General features: G+C 40.6%; 1 protein-coding gene across 1 annotated transcript in view; it reads left to right on the top strand.

Moving 5' to 3' along the window:
* ABCB5 (ATP binding cassette subfamily B member 5) overlaps nt 1–16,206 on the top strand; it is a 70,524-nt gene that overhangs the window by 16,251 nt on the left and 38,067 nt on the right. Inside the window, exons 5-12 of the mRNA XM_084621370.1 lie at nt 2,161–2,215; nt 3,727–3,918; nt 7,435–7,606; nt 11,256–11,380; nt 11,471–11,648; nt 13,194–13,307; nt 15,210–15,320; nt 15,926–16,051. Of these exons, the coding sequence (XP_084477496.1) occupies nt 2,161–2,215; nt 3,727–3,918; nt 7,435–7,606; nt 11,256–11,380; nt 11,471–11,648; nt 13,194–13,307; nt 15,210–15,320; nt 15,926–16,051 (1,073 nt within the window). The remainder of the gene's footprint in view (nt 1–2,160; nt 2,216–3,726; nt 3,919–7,434; nt 7,607–11,255; nt 11,381–11,470; nt 11,649–13,193; nt 13,308–15,209; nt 15,321–15,925; nt 16,052–16,206) is intronic.

Below are 16,206 nucleotides of genomic sequence, written 5' to 3'. Positions count from 1 at the left end.
CTGCACAGGGATGATTCCACCTTACAACAATGGGCAGTGTCTTCCTGAAAAAATGCTTATGTAGAAGAGTTACTGATTTTAATAAATTCCTATCCCACTATTCTCCTTGATTCTGTATTCGCAAAAAGAAAAGGAGTACTTGTGGCACCTTAGAGACTAACTGCATTTAGCCATATGGAGTGGAAATCTATCAACTGCATGAAAAAACTTGTACAGATACGGTTAGTCTCTAAGGTGCCACAAGTACTCCTTTTCTTTTTGCGAATACAGACTAACACGGCTGTTACTCTGAAACCTGTCATTATGCAAGGCACTGCATTTAGCCATATGGAGTGGAAATCTATCAACTGCATGAAAAAACTTGTACAGATACAGACAGACATCATCTTCCTTTGGTTAGTCTCTAAGGTGCCACAAGTACTCCTTTTCTTTCTACAGATAGTGGTGACCCATTAGTATTCTTCAAGATATCACTAGCTGTGTTGCCTATGGAAATAAAGGCTTCTGCTCTACTTTATTCAGGTTGATGGTGCTCGGTAACTTAATGTTATAACCATGGGTCTGGAACCTCTCTCCCCACTTCATTTGTACAGGTAGAGGACAGTGAAAAAAGGCAGAGCTGGGATGGGGAGCACGGAAGCAGAGGGGAGGGGGCATTTACTTCCCTCAGTGGCTTCTATCACCCTCAAAGAGAAGAGAAGGGCAGAGCATGTAGCCCATGGCAACAAGACTTCTAAGAGCTCTTTGCTACCGGGGAATCCAGACAATGCAGGGAAAAGCCATCCCCGGAGTAGATAGTGATCCATTGGTTTGTGCTTTGTAAACTCATTTAATTCTAGTTACAAATAATAGCCTCTTATTTTTATGGTACTCAGAACCAGAAGGTCACCAGCAATGTACAATAGCCTGAAAGGGAATTTTCCCTTTCTTACGCTCTCTTTTTTTTAAAAAATATGCACATTTTTTCTGTTTGCTGTGTTATTTTAGAAATTCAGGTGGCGTTTACCCCCGTAGCCTGGAGAGACTTTATGATGCCTACAGAATTAGTGGGATTATTATATCGGGGGAAACCTGAGCAACTAAGGAGGGAGGAATTTTAATCCGATATAAACAAAAACACCTGTGTAACTCAAAGGTCTGAGAAACAGTTGAGAGAAGAAAAGGTCTCTCCATAGGAGATTCAACATGGGTGCCTCTTCAATTGAAGGCAGTGAGACCTTCAGCCCTCTGGCTATCTAATGTATACTCCAGTAAGACAGAGAAGACAAGACTTGACATTTCTGATGTTTTAAAGGTGTTTTTAGAGCTTACGTTTTACCTTATAAACAACCACCATCTTAGCTTATGTAGGCAAAAGTGGATGTAAACTGGATAAATCTGGGCTAAAAAGTATTACCCTGCATAAGTGTTTTTAATGAATATGTTTGTGTGATTATTTTCAGCTATTCAGTGTCGCTTTTGAGCATGAGGGGGTGGGGGGATGCCGAAATCTACATGTAAGTGAAACACAGGCATATAATTTTAATGGTGATATGATAATGTGACAATTACTGAGTTTAACCTCTTTGCTGCTGATTAACACACCAGGCCTGTATGTCAGGCACAAAATAATTTAAATGGGCATAGCAGGTATGCTACAACTTTCAATTTCAGTGGAATGTTGTAATAAATGAAATGATACTGCATGTTGTCACAACACATACTGGTGTGGAGAAACAAAAAATAATTAACAACTTACATTGTTGTATGTGGTGGTGGTGTAGCCGTGTTGGCAGTGCTTAATTTTTGTGCCAGGTCTGAGCCCTGGCATCTCTAGACTTGGCACTTCATAATCTCAGCACCTCTGGATTTGCCACGTCAGTTATGAATGTAAAAAAAAAATTGCTTGAGCCCCAGCACCTCTTTCGTTACAAATTAAACACTATATCTTGATATCGAGATATTAGAGATGAGGTGGGTGAGGTAATATCTTGTCTCTCTCACCAAGCTTGTCCAGTACAAGCTTTTGAGCTTACCCGGAATTCTTCTTCAGGCCTGCTCTGTGTAAGCTTGAAAGCTTGTCAGTCTTACCTATAGAAGCTGGTCCAATAAAAACATTACCTCACCCACCTTGTCTCTCTAAAAACTGACATAACTTTTAAACATCTTTTTTTTTTTCAGCAAGTTCAGTGAACTGCAGTCAGTCACAAGTGCCTTTTGAAGAGCAAATGACAGAGTAAGTTCAAAGTAATTATTAACTTTGCGTTGAGTAACAGCTGTTAAGGGTACAGCAGATAACAGACTCTAAGTAAACTGCCAGTGGAGATAGTTAATAGCATTAGATAGAAGTTATTATTCATCACCTTTCCTATAGCTGAGAGAACCAGACTTATCTGCTGTATTGAATTATATCCCCATGACTACTTTCACTTCTGTCCCAACCATTTTACCTCATGAATAAAATAAAATGAATGAACCTGATTCTCTGCTCACATATGTTGCTGTAAATCAGGATAACTCCTGCTGCATTGATTGGAGTTACTCTGGTGTAAAGCTGATGAAAGTGACAGAATGGGAAGAAATAGCTGAGTGCTGTGGAGAGCAAATGATGGGATTTCAGGAGCTTCATGTAGAATTGTGAAGTAATGAATAGCCATTTAAACTCCTTAGCCTCTGAAGATGTAACATTTGTATTGGCCTTTTCCATAACGATGATGAAAGGGTTTTAATCTTCATTGCAGAAAAAGATAGGAACTCTGACCAAACAGTAATAGGCTCTTAGATTTACAATGTGTATTGTGCGGAATCAGCTGAGCAGTGAGAGGTCAGCAGAGGACAGAGTGGTGAGTCTGTTGAGGGTGAATCTACTGCTGCCCTTCCAGCTCCTGACTGGAGGGTGACGTAGGGCAGCCAAGAGGGGAAAGCGCTGCTTAACTGGGGGGGCGGGGAAGGAGGGGGAAGACCTGTAGGAACAGCAAAGGAAGCAGTTGTTCCTAGTGGTTGGGAGTGGATGTGGTGACTGAGCTGGGTTTCCAGAGCTCGTTGTGACAGGTGGAGTCTGCCTCTGTATAAGAACCACAAATCTCACCTACGCGTGTAGATAGCATCATTTTTATAGCGTAAATAAACAAATTACATCAGACCTGACTCCCAGACATCAACTTCTCTCCAACAACAGAAACTGACCTGCTGCAAAGCCCTGAAATCAATCACCACGCAGCCAGGGGACAGCAATATTATCTGCATATCAGAGGCCTGATTCTGCTCACACTTGCACGGAGTTGAGTGGAGTTATACCACTGTGAAGGAATCAGGCCTCAGCTTTTGCTAGATAAATGTCTGTGGTTAACATCGCCACAGGAATTTGGGATTTTGCAGTGAAACCCTTAGGCCATGTCTACACATATCACGCTGCAGCTGTGGTGGTACAGTTTCGCCACTGCAGTGTGTGTGGTGAAGATGCTCTATACCGACAGGAGAGCTCTCTCCCATCGGCATAATAAAAACACTCCTGAGACTGGCATAAGCTATGGATAGAGCGCTGTGCACACTGGGACTTATGTCAGAGTAAGTATGTCACTCGGGAGTGGAATATTCACACCTCTGAGTGATATAAGTTTTGGTGACATAGGCAGTAGTGTAGACATAACCTTAGATGCAAAATTATATTACCTTTTTATTTATAACAATAACCAAGTTCCCTTTCTTCCAAGTTGCCACAACTTAAAATACTTTTTTTTTTTTAAGGTTCGCTTTATATTATGTCGGAATTGGAGTGACTGCCTTAGTGTTTGGCTATCTACAGATTTCGTTTTGGGTTTTGGCAGCAGCAAGGCAGACAAAGAAAATAAGAAAAACTTTCTTCCATGCAATTCTTGGACAGGAACTCAGCTGGTTCGATAGCAGTAATAGTGGAGAGCTTAACACACGTCTGACTGAGTAAGAGTCTTTATATTTTGTTTGTTTGGGGCCCTGTACTGCAGCCCTCAAGTAGTCCCAGTGGGTAGAGATTGCAGAACCGTATCCGTAGTCAGTTTTTAAGCCTTCTGAGAGCATTTCTCTTTGTTCTTGTGCCTGAGCTGTATATATTTCCCCTGAATGTGAAATTCTGGATAGAGAAGAGCAAATGGTTTGGGTTTGTTTTTTGTTTTTTTGCTTCCGTGGTCAAACCAAAAAATCTGAGGAGAAAAATAATTTCATGTCAAAGAAAAACTGATTTTTTTTTTGGTTGCCAAAATGAAGAAAAAAAACAATTTCTGGTCAAATGAAACATTTTGTTCAACTAGAAACAAAACCTGAGTTTAACCAATCTAACTAAATTTCTAAACAAAACAGTATTTCAAAATGAAAAGTTGAAACATTTTGTTTGGAAAATGTCAGAATGAACCTTTTTGACTTTTTTTTTTTTAATATTGTATTCACCTAAAAGTGTTCACCAAATTCAACCTGAATTGCCAAATTGATTCATTTAACCAGAAAATATTCACCCAGCTCTAATCCTGGACAGTTAAGCCTTGTTTGCATTAAGAACATTTTGCGGGGCGCAACTATTTAGTAGTGACTAAACTGGGGCTGAGTGAGGACTAATAGGCTACACCTGTGTAAAATGGGCCTTTATACAGGTATTTTGTGGGCTAATACTGCCATCAGTTTCACCACTGGGAATTAAGAGTAACTCTTGCCTTCGCTTGAGTTACTCTGAATTTACACTAATGTAACTGAGGGAATGTCTGCAGTGCTGTTGTTACCCGTGGTGCAGACCTTTGCTGCAGCGGCAGAAGGGGTTTTTCCATCACTATTTTTCATTCACTCCCTTGAGGCAGTTGCTAGGCTAATGAAAGATTTCTTCTGTCATCCTAGCAGTGCCTACACCAAGGCATAGGCTGTCTTAACTATCTCTCCCAGGAGTGTGAAATTTTTCACAGCTCTGAGCAAGGTAGCTGGGTCAGCTGAAGTTTTTAGGTGTAGACCAGGCCTGAGATCTGAACTTGTCGACTACAGCTTTAACGACAAAGAGCCTAGGGTACTCTTTTCCCCCATATTACAGGAAATATGAGCAGACCCAATCTTAAGTCCTGTAAAGTGCACTCACAAACTGTGATAGGGTAATAAATAAATCAAATTATTAGATATCTGCCTGACCTCAGCCCTGATCCTGCAGACGCTCATGTGCTTAAGTCTATCTGAAGTTAATGGGATTACTCACATGCTTAAAATTAAGCATGTACGTAAGTGTTGTGGAGGATTACTTTGTACATTCCTTGCAAATAAACAAGATTGCATCAAAGGTAGTTGATTCCATTGTTCCAGTTAGGAGGATAAACTGAAAATCTGCAAGACCCCAAATTTTTGGCTAGCCACTTGGGCCAAAAGGGGTAACAGTAATAATAAATACTGTGCTACAAAATGTGTATATATAAAAATTAGGGCTGTCGATTTTAATCAGTTAACTCACGCAATTAACTCAAAAAATTAATTGCGGTTTTAATCGCACTGTTTAACAATAGAATACTGATTGAAATTTATTAAATATTTTGGACGTTTTTCTACATTTTCAAATATGTTTATTTCAATTAAAATACAGAATACAAAATGTACAGTGTTCACTTTATATTTTTATTACAAATATTTGCACTGTAAAAATGATAAAAGAAATAGTATTTTTCAGTTCACCTCATACAAATACTGTCACGCAATCTCTTTATCATGAAAGTGTAACTTACAAATGTAGATTTTTTGTTACATTGTTTTGTTTTTGAGTGCAGTTATGTAAAACTTTGAAACCTACAAGTCCACTCAAGTCCTACTTCTTGTTCAGCCAATCACTCAGACAAACAAATTTGTTTACATTTGTAGGAGATCATGCTACCTGCTTCTTGTTTACAATGTCACCTGAAAGTGAGAACAGGCTTTCGCATGGCACTGTTGTAGTTGGCATCGCAAGATATTTACGTGCCAGATGTGCTAAAGATTCATATGTCCCTTCATGCTTCAGCCACCATTCCAGAGGACATGCGTCCATGCTGATAATGGGGTCTGCTCAATTATGATCCAAAGCAGTATGGACCAAAGCATGTTCATTTTCATCATCTGAGTCAGAAGGTTGATTTTCTTTTTTGGTGGTTCGGGTTCTGTAGTTTCCACATCAGAGTATTGCTCTTCTAAGATTTCTAAAGGCATGCTCCACACCTCATCCCTCAGATTTTGGAAGGCACTTCAGATTGTTAAACATTTGGGTCAAGTGCTGTAGTAATTTTTAGAAATCTCACATCAGTACCCTCTGTGTTTTGTCAAATCTGCAGTGAAAGTGTTCTTAAAATGAACAACATGTGCTGGGTCATCATCCGAGACTGCTATAACATGAAATATAGGCAGAAGGTGGATAAAACAGAACAGGGAACTTACAACTCTTCCCCAAGGAGTTTGGTCATAAATTTAATTAACACATTTTTTGACATGTCATCAGCACGGAAGCATGTACTCTGGATTGGTGACCAAGACATGAAGGGACATGTGAATGTTTAGCATATCTGGCACGCAAATACCTTGTAATGCTGGCTACAAAAGTGCCATGCAAACGCCTGTTCTCACTTTCAGGTGATATTGTAAACAAGAATTGGGCAGAATTATCTCCTGCAAATGTAAACAGACTTGTTTGTCTGAGCAATTGGCTGAACAAGAAGTAGGACTGAGTAGACTTGTAGGCTCTAAAGTTTTACATTGTTTTGTTTTTGAATGAATTTATTTTTTGTACATAATTCTACATTCTAAGGTCAACTTTCATGACAAAGAGATTGCACTACAGTACTTGTATGAGGTGAATTGAAAAATACTATTTATTTTGTTTTCTTACAGTACAAATATTTGTAATTGAGAATATAAAGTGAGCACTGTACACTTTGTATTCTGTGTTGTAATTGAAATGAATAGATTTGAAAATGTAGAAAACATCCAAAAATATTTAAGTAAATGGTATTCTATTGTTTAACACAGGGATTGGCAACCTTTGGCATGTGGCCCATCAGGGAAAGCTGCTGGTGGACCAGGACAGTTTGTTTACCTGAAGCATCTCCAGGTTTGGCCAATCGCAGTTCCCACTGGCAGCAGTTCATCGTTTCAGGCTAATGGGGGCTGCGGGAAGTGGCGTGGGCTGAGGGATGTGCTGGCTGCCGCTTCCCACAGCCCCCATTGGCCTAGAATGGCAAACTGCGGCCAGTGGGAGCTGCGATTGGCCGAACCTGCAGACACTGCAGGTAAACAAACCATCCCGGCCTGCCAGTGGCTTTCTCTGACGGGCCGTGTGCCAAAGGTTGCTGATCCCTGATTTAACAGCATGATTAATGTCAAATAATTTTTAACCACTTGACAGCCCTAATAAAAATGAGAGAGAGAGATAGTTTAGAGTAATATCTATATTATCTTCAGCTGAAAAAATTGCTTTTTTTCCCCCCTTAGAGACATTAATAAAATCAATGATGGCATTGGAGACAAAGTCGCTCAGCTATTTCAGAACATGTCAACATTCACAGTAGGCATAGTGATTGGCTTTGTGAAGGGATGGAAACTTACACTTGTGATCCTGTCCACAAGCCCCCTCATAGTATTATCAGCAGCATTTTGTTCTAAGGTAGGCAAGATTTTAAAGATTTAATATGTAACAAATTTCTTGGGAAAAGGGAATTTCATGGAAACCGGTTTTGCTATATGCTTGCCAAAATTACAGTTACCATAAAGCTCAGATTTCCACTGGTGAAATCCTGTGACTTCATTCTTATGTGTGAATAAACGTACATTTTGATCTCTAAATTACCTAATTACACTTTAAGTGTTAACTTTCCTTTAGTAGGAGTTTAGTAGGAGTAGGCTGCTCACAATTCCTAAGAGTGTGGTTCATGAAAAGAAAAGAAAAGAAAAGAAAAGAAAAGAAAAGAAAAGAAAAGAAAAGAAAAGAAAAATGCCTGATTTAAAAAAAAAAAAGTTTTTTCTTTTGCACAGAGAGACAGATACATAGATATATTTAGGCCAATTCAAATCATTTTATCTTTAAAAATGGAGAAACTGTCTAATATTAATTAATATTAGAAAATCTCTTCATTTTAACAAGTAAATTATCGAGATAAACACTGTGTTGTCTTTATTAATAACAAAAAAGCTTCCAGTAGGCTCATCAGAAGATGATAGGAAAGAGAATGATTCTCCTAGCAATAATTACTACTGATTACTACGTTTGGATTAGATACTTATTCTAACAACGATCTGACTTTCACTATATCTCAAAGGCAAATCTAGTAGGTTTTATTCATTTATTAGAGTGATAAAAGAAAACTCTGAGACAATAAGCAGCTAACACATGCTCAGGGCCATTTATTTACTCTAATACATGTCATACTTTGGATGGCTTTGAATCACATACAATATGGGTAACAATGTCAGATTTCAATGATTAACATAACTAGAGAAGTTTAACTTCTCAGACAAGAGATACAAACACAGGATAGCTATTGATCACATGTACAGAGCACATCATGTATGACATGTAAATTTGTATAATGCTACAGCCAGTTTAATGTGCTTAAACCCAGTTAAATTTCAGAGTCAAAAAAATAAAAGTCTCAAATCCACCCAGTCGGGTCCTTATTGAAGGCAGTGCTGGAATCCAGATGCTTAAAGACATAACAAAATGGCTTGAAATGATGGAATTGTTAGCAGTAGGACAGAAATAAATAAAGATGGGTCTTAAGGCCACATGATTTAGTGCTGAGTCAACCACTCAGGCCTGATCCTGCATTAGGATATGAACCCATATCCTCTTTGAAGTGTGTAACCTATGGCAGGATGGATCCCTAAAACAAGCTCAGGTGCCCATTCCAACTATTATTTTCACCTCTGTCTCATCTACAATATATACTTCGCTGCCTTGCCATGAGATAAAATACCCAGTTTGATACCCAATTAGCAAATATTATCCTGTCTCTGACCCCAAAATTCATCAAAAACTTTGAAAACTATAAGCAGCATAATTGCCTTATGACACTTTCCTTCCTGTTATTCCCAGACCTCTCGAGCTGTTAATTTTTGACATTTTTAGAATGTTCTAGATTATCAGTGTATGAACTGATACTCTGACTCCTAACAGCCAGGGGCGGCGACTTATATGGGCCCGTGGTGTCCGGACTTCAGCAATATTCAGGGCCCAGGGGCCCGGCTCCACCGATGTTTGGGGCTGGGTCTCTCCCCCGGCCCTACCTGCCACCCCCGCACACCTCTCCCGAGTGTCCCTCGGCCCCCACTTGCTTCCCCCAGTGAGGCTACAGTGAGGGGCAGCAGCAGGGGAGGAGGTAAACATGTGATGGTAGCCCCCCTCCTCACCAGCACCCACCACAGGGGAGGCGAGGGGGCTTCCTGGACCTGAGAGGGGCCCTAGGAGCACATGCAGTGACAGTGGTGCGAGGTGAGTGTGCTGCCGCGGGAGTATGGGGGGCCCCTCCCCCGGAGCTCGCTGCTGTCGGCGGGGAGAGGGCTGGGGGGAGTCCTCCTCTCTGGCCCCAGGCCCAGGGCAATCTGCTTGCACCCCAAACTCCTCATCCCCAGCCCTGCCCCACCCCAGAGCCCGCTCCCCCTGCACTCCAACCCTCTGCCATACCCCTGAGCCTCTCCCAAACCCCTCAGCCCCAGCCCCAGCCAGAACCCTCATCCCCCAACACCCTAACCCTCTGCCCCAGCCCTGAGCCCCCTCCTGCATCGTGAACCCCTCATCACCAGCCCCACCCCAGAGCCCTCACATTTTTAAATTATTTTTTAAAATATATATCGGCTTACAAAGCAGGTGTTGGGGAGCAGGACTTGGACCTGTTCTGGGGACCACCAAAAATTATACAAACCTGCCCGTCCCTGCTAACAGCTGAAAGTAGTCACTTTTTGCTTAGCAGCTCTGAGACAATTTACATATAAACTTAATTCCCCAGAGGATATTCTACCTTATTATCTCTCTTCCCCTTGACCAAACTGAGGGATTTAAGGATGTAGGCGACGGTGAGTAGGGCTGGCTGCAAAATAAGAATTCCATTCTGAAGTTTCAACATTTATTTTTGTTCTGCAACAGGACAAAACAGACCTTTCAGGTTTTTTTTTTAAAGTAGGGCATGAGAAACCTACCCCAGAACAGCCAATAGCCAGGTGGTTAGGGTACTCATCTGTAATGTAGAAACTATAGGTTCAGGTCCCTGCCCTGATTCGGAGCAAGGATTTGAACATAAGTTTCCCACATCCCTGCTGAGTGCCTAACCACTGGCTATTCTGGGTGCTCTCTCATTTTCACCAGAAATCCCATTCTGGGCAAAAGCTTGGTTGAAGCCAATACGTTTCCATAAAGGTTCCGCTTCAATGAATCTTTTCTGTTGAAAAATTTCCGAGCAGCTCCAGTAGTAAGTTTGAATCTGGAGTAAAAAAAAAATTTTTTTTTGTAATATTTAGCCTGAAAAAGATATATTTAAGGGAATTAGGTATATTTCTTAGTCTCAGTTTTCTTGTATTGTCAGTGATGGTAGTAGGTTTGCAGTAGCACCTAGAGGCCACAACAGTATCACGACACCATACTACTCGGTGTTACGCACACACACACACACATAACAAAAAGATAGTCCCTGTCCCAAAGACTTCACAATCTCGGTAACAGATTATTTGTAACAGGTAGTGGTCCTCCTAAACACATGACTTTATGATTTTAACATTGTCTTTTGATATCTTAAAATGTATAAATGAAGTTGAGAAGATTCAATAGCTCTCCCCCAAAAAAACCCCCCTGGGCCTAGCATTTTTCTCCTGGCCTCACTTGGCCCAGAGCAAGGTCTCCAGGTGTGGTGCTGGGAATCCCAATTAATGAACATCCCTGCACTCATCCTGTTTAGGAAGGTCTAGTAGACTGCTGGGACAGAGTTGATAAGATCTCAGATCTTTATGCTTCTAAGATCTATTCCACAACAAGTTCTGTACATATGGAATAGCATTTAAAATGCTTCCTAGAGGTCCAGTTCTGTAAACAGTATTGAGATAGTGCATACTTTCATATGCATGGTAGTATTTGCAAGATTGGATACTTGCTCAGACACAGAATAATGCCCCAGGAAGCACTTCTAAAGATCATTGTGAATCTGGCAGTTCTGAGCTCAGAGAGATCTGCCACTTTGACCTGCTTGAGTAACATAATAAACATGAGGTATAGAGCTACTCTCGATTTGTCTGTGAAGTTCACTTCATTCTGCTCCCATTGACTGTAGATGATCATCACATTAACCAGTAAGGAGTTAACAGCCTATGCCAAAGCAGGTGCAGTAGCAGAAGAAGTCCTGTCATCAGTGCGAACTGTTGTAGCCTTTGGAGGACAAGAGAAGGAAATCAACAGGTCTGACTCTCTCAATAGTTAATGACTTCTTTAATTTATGACTTTGTCTGCAGCCACAATGACTAATATATTTGTTTGTCTTTTTAACAGATATACAAGTAAACTAGGAGAAGCGAAAAACCTTGGTATAAAAAAGGCTATTGCTTCTAAACTGTCTGTTGGTTTTTTGTATCTAATTATAAATGGATGCTATGGGCTTGGGTTTTGGTATGGAACTACCTTAATTCTTGATGAGAATACTGGCTATTCCATTGGGACTGTCCTAGCTGTAAGTGTCATATTTTAACATCAGTGTCTTTCTACTAACTAACTTCATTGTGAAGGTGATGCTGAGTCTATGATATGTTGGCTATAGGCAGGGACAAGAAATATCGTATGTATGGAGAATCCACAACTGTTCAGGAGCTGGGTTCTTTCTTTAATTTCCTGCAGAGTTAGTTGTGTTCTGTAAAATATAAGTTAAAATTAAGTTCCTTGCCCTTTTGGTTGTGAAGTTGTGTTTGGATACTGGGATAATGGGCACTAATATAAGAATTTAGATAGGTAGAAGAGAATCTTCACAACATAACTGGTTTGCTGTTGTCTTTTTAATGTAACAACAAAGCAGATGTAAAATTTTCCCCCATTCTTCTCAGTGAAGTGTTCACTCTGAGGTCAAATAAAGATGACTTAAATCTACCTGGTTTTGTACTTCACAAGTCATAGCTGTTTCAGCTAACATGCTTATCTAATAGAATGAGTCAAATAGTGATTTCTTTCATGGTATTAGTTTGAATTTATATAAAAATTTGTCTCTGCCATATTTGCATCTCTTCTGTGTTTGTTTTCAATGAACATTCATGCAGTTTGCTTTACCAGCACAAATCTGCATAGAAGATGAATGTTAAATTTACTTTCCAGAAGCATTCACACTAGACACAAGGATTATTATAATTGCAGTCAGAGATCAGAAACAATACTATGCAACAATATGACCAGTCACAACCAAATAGCAGTAAATGAAGTTAATTGAAAATGTAATCAGACAATTTAAAATAACTAACAAATTAGAGAAAATCATAATCTGTTTATGGATATTCCACAAACAGAAGAGGAGGTGAAATTTGCCTAATAGATTCTTCCTCACAAATTATGTGATCAACTATTAGGTAGTGTGGCTGTATATACTCCTCACATCTTGTGTTTCTATTCATTTGAAAGATGTTCTATAGAATAAAGTTGAAAGTTTGACTGTGTGGAGTTTTTAATTGTTTGGGAAATTGAAACTTTATTTTCTGATTGCCTTAAAACTCAGAGTAATAGTGAGGTTTATGGTGTAGTCAGCTAAAGATATGTTGGACTTTCGCAGTGTGGTTTGCGGGTTTTCTGAGTTTTCTGTAAAACATGATCTAGCAGAGGTAAAGGCCATTCACTTTCATAAACCAGTAAATATTTTTGAATGACTTTTTTGTATTTTTAACAATATTTGGTGTTAAAATATACTACAAAAAAGACAAGTAGAATAGAAAATAAAAATAGTCCTTTTCTTTCTGTCATGTAGAAATTCCATAGAATTTTGCCAAAAATCCTTCTCAGTTTCTATGGTTCCAGACTATAAGGTATTGTGCTGGCATTCCAAGGTTTAAACTTAATTCTTTTGATACTTAGGAATATCTTGTGAATGACATACCAATGCTGGGGCTGATCCTGCGGTCTTTTCTGAGGCATAGCTCCAATGGTCATAAGTGGGAGTGTTGCCTAAATCAAGACTATAGGACCAGCCTTTAATTATTGATTTGTTTTCAGCGTGGTTTTCATCTTCTTCTTTCTCTAGGTTTTCTTCTGCGTAACTTTCAGTAGTTATTGCCTGGGCACAGCAGCACCACACTTTGAAACTTTCTCTATTGCTAGAGGAGCTGCCTTTAAAGTTTTCAAGATAATTGATCAGGTATGGATCCTTCTACCCTGTCTTCATAAATGAGCTATTATCTTGTATGAGAGCACTAACAATGCCAATAGAAAAATAAGGTAGTAATACAAAAAAGCCATGGTAAATTCCATTGAAAAATAAAGGAGGAAAAAATTAGTGTTTGCCAAATGGAAAAAGACCAAACTGGCTTAGAAAGAAACATGATGTTCAAGCTCTTCAAAGGAAATTACAAATAATAGAATGCAGTTACCAAAGCAAAGTAACTATGGCAGCCAGCCTTAGCCCTGGTCTATACTAGGACTTTAGGTCGAATTTAGCAGCATTAAATCGATGTAAACCTGCACCCGTCCACACGATGAAGCCCTTTATTTCGACTTAAAGGGCTCTTAAAATCGATTTCCTTACTCCACCCCTGACAAGTGGATTAGCGCTTAAATCGGCCTTTCTGGGTCGAATTTGGGGTACTGTGGACACAATTCGACGGTATTGGCCTCCGAGAGCTATCCCAGAGTGCTCCATTGTGACTGCTCTTGACAGCACTCTCAACTCAGATGCACGATTGTCTGCCGTTGCTCTGACACAGGGAGGGGCGACTGACGACATGGCTTACAGGGTTGGCTTACAGGGAGTTAAAATCAACAAAGGGAGTGGATTTACATCAAGGAGTATTTCAGGCAGGACTTCACGGAGGGTTCCAATAAGAAATGGTGCACTTAAGTTATTGTTCTTATTGGAACAAGCAGGTTGGTCTGGCCTCTGATTGATACATGGCTAGATTTACCTCGCTGCACCTTCTCTGTGAGTGACTGCAGTGTGACCTAGAGGAATGAGTCCCCTAGACAGGGGCGGGGGGGAAGCAAATGAGTACAAAACAAATCTGGTCTATTTCTTGTTTTGATCCACTCCATCTATCTTTTACATCTTTGGCTGGCAGCAGACGGTGCAGAAGGACTGCATGCCATCCACATCTCATGGCTACTCGGCAGAAGATGGTACAATAGGACTGCTAGCCATCCTCATCTCTTGCCTGCCCGGCAGAAGATGGTACAAGAGGACTGCTAGCAATCCGTATCGCCTGCCTGCTCACCATAAGATGGTTCAATAGGACTGACTGCAGGACTAAAGAGAATGACCTGATCAGGTCACTCCAAATTTAGTCCCTGCGCCCATGTCTGCCCAGGCGCTCCTGATAGACCTCACAGAGGCGACCAGGAGCACCTCGGACATGACGATGACAGCTACCAGTCCTACTGTACCGTCTGCTGCCATAAGGCAATGGGTTGCTGCTGCTGTGTAGCAATGCAGTACCACGTCTGCCAGCACCCAGGAGACATACGGTGACAGTGAGTTGAGCGGGCTCCATGCTTGCCGTGGTATGGCGTCTGCATGGGTAACCCAGGAAAAAAGGTGCAAAACGATTGTCTGCCCTTTCTTTCATGGAGGGAGGGAGGGAAGGGGGGCCTGACGACATGTACCCAGAACCACCCGCGACAATGTTTTGGCCCCATCAGGCATTGAGATCTCAACCCAGAATTCCAATGGGCAGCGGAGACTGGGGGAAACTGTGGGATAGCTACCCACAGTGCAACATTCCGGAAGTCGACGCTTTCCTCGGTACTGTGGAAGCACTCCGCCGAGTTAATGCACTTAATGCACTTAGAGCATTTTCTGTGTGGACACACACACTCGAATATATAAAACCGATTTCTAAAAAAATGACTTCTATAAATTCGACCTAATTTCGTAGTGTAGACATACCCTTAGATTGCAACTACCCAATGCTAAAACAGGTGTGGTGTGGAAGATATTTTAAATGGTAGAATAAAAATATGGAATATTCAGGCTATAATGATATCTCCCTCCCTCAATTGTGCATTTGTACATTTTTTGCTTGAATTTTAATTTTTTCCCACTCCCCAGAAACCAACTATAGATAGTTTTTCTTCAGATGGACACAAACTCGATCACATAAAGGGAACACTTGAATTTAATAATGTACAGTTCAGTTATCCTTCAAGACCAGATGTCCAGGTAGGAGAAACACCTATTCTGTGCTTTGTTGTAGTCACAGTGACTACAGCTTGAAATATGGCATATTACTTGTGTATTACACTAAAAGAGTTGTCTGCTTTAGAGGATAGGATGGAAGCACAGCAGATTGGAGTCAGGAGGTTGACTTGAGTTCCATGTGTAGAGGAAACATAAAAGAAGGCATGGAGAAGGGGTTGTTAACCAATATAACATTTGAGCTGAGTGAGGCAAGAAAGGTGTGGCCTCTAAAAAGAACAAGAGAGGAGAGATTGGAAGGAGCAAAGTTATGCAGGGTCCTGAAGGTGAGCCTAGGGGCTTGAATGTGAAGCAGGAGGCCAATGGAAGGACTTCAAGAGCGACTGAATGTGATCAGAACCATGACAGCAGATGACTGTTTGCTGCAGAACTCTGGGCAAATTAGAGTACGTGAGGTGTCAGGAAGAGCAGGTTCCAGGGGTTGAGGTATGAGACAAGATCAGAGCCAGAATTTGCAATGGGAATGAGTGGGTTTTGAAAATGTAGCAGGGATAAATCTGGCAGGATTTAGTGACAGAATCTCATTAATTTGAAATTGTTCTACATTTTATTTTTTTAACTACCGCAAGGTTTTGAAAGGTCTCACTCTGAAAATTGACTGTGGACAAACGGTGTCACTGGTTGGAAGCAGTGGATGTGGTAAGAGCACGATGGTCCAGCTGCTTCAGAGGTTTTATGATCCACAGGAAGGAGTGGTGAGTACAGCCATTCTAGAGCATAGTACTGTTTATATAGGTATTAAAATAGTATTATACAAAGAATTCTAGCTATACAAGTCCTCAAGTCAAAAGGAGACAAGTGGAGCACAAAGTTGGGGTTATTGCAACCAAGTGTAATACAAAAGATTTTG

This window comes from Lepidochelys olivacea (assembly GCF_965140295.1).
Source record: "Lepidochelys olivacea isolate rLepOli2 genome assembly, chromosome: 2".
Taxonomy (NCBI): Eukaryota; Metazoa; Chordata; order Testudines; family Cheloniidae; genus Lepidochelys; species Lepidochelys olivacea.
The sequence above is the reverse complement of the archived record's forward strand: the minus strand, read 5'-3'. Positions and strand labels throughout refer to the sequence as shown.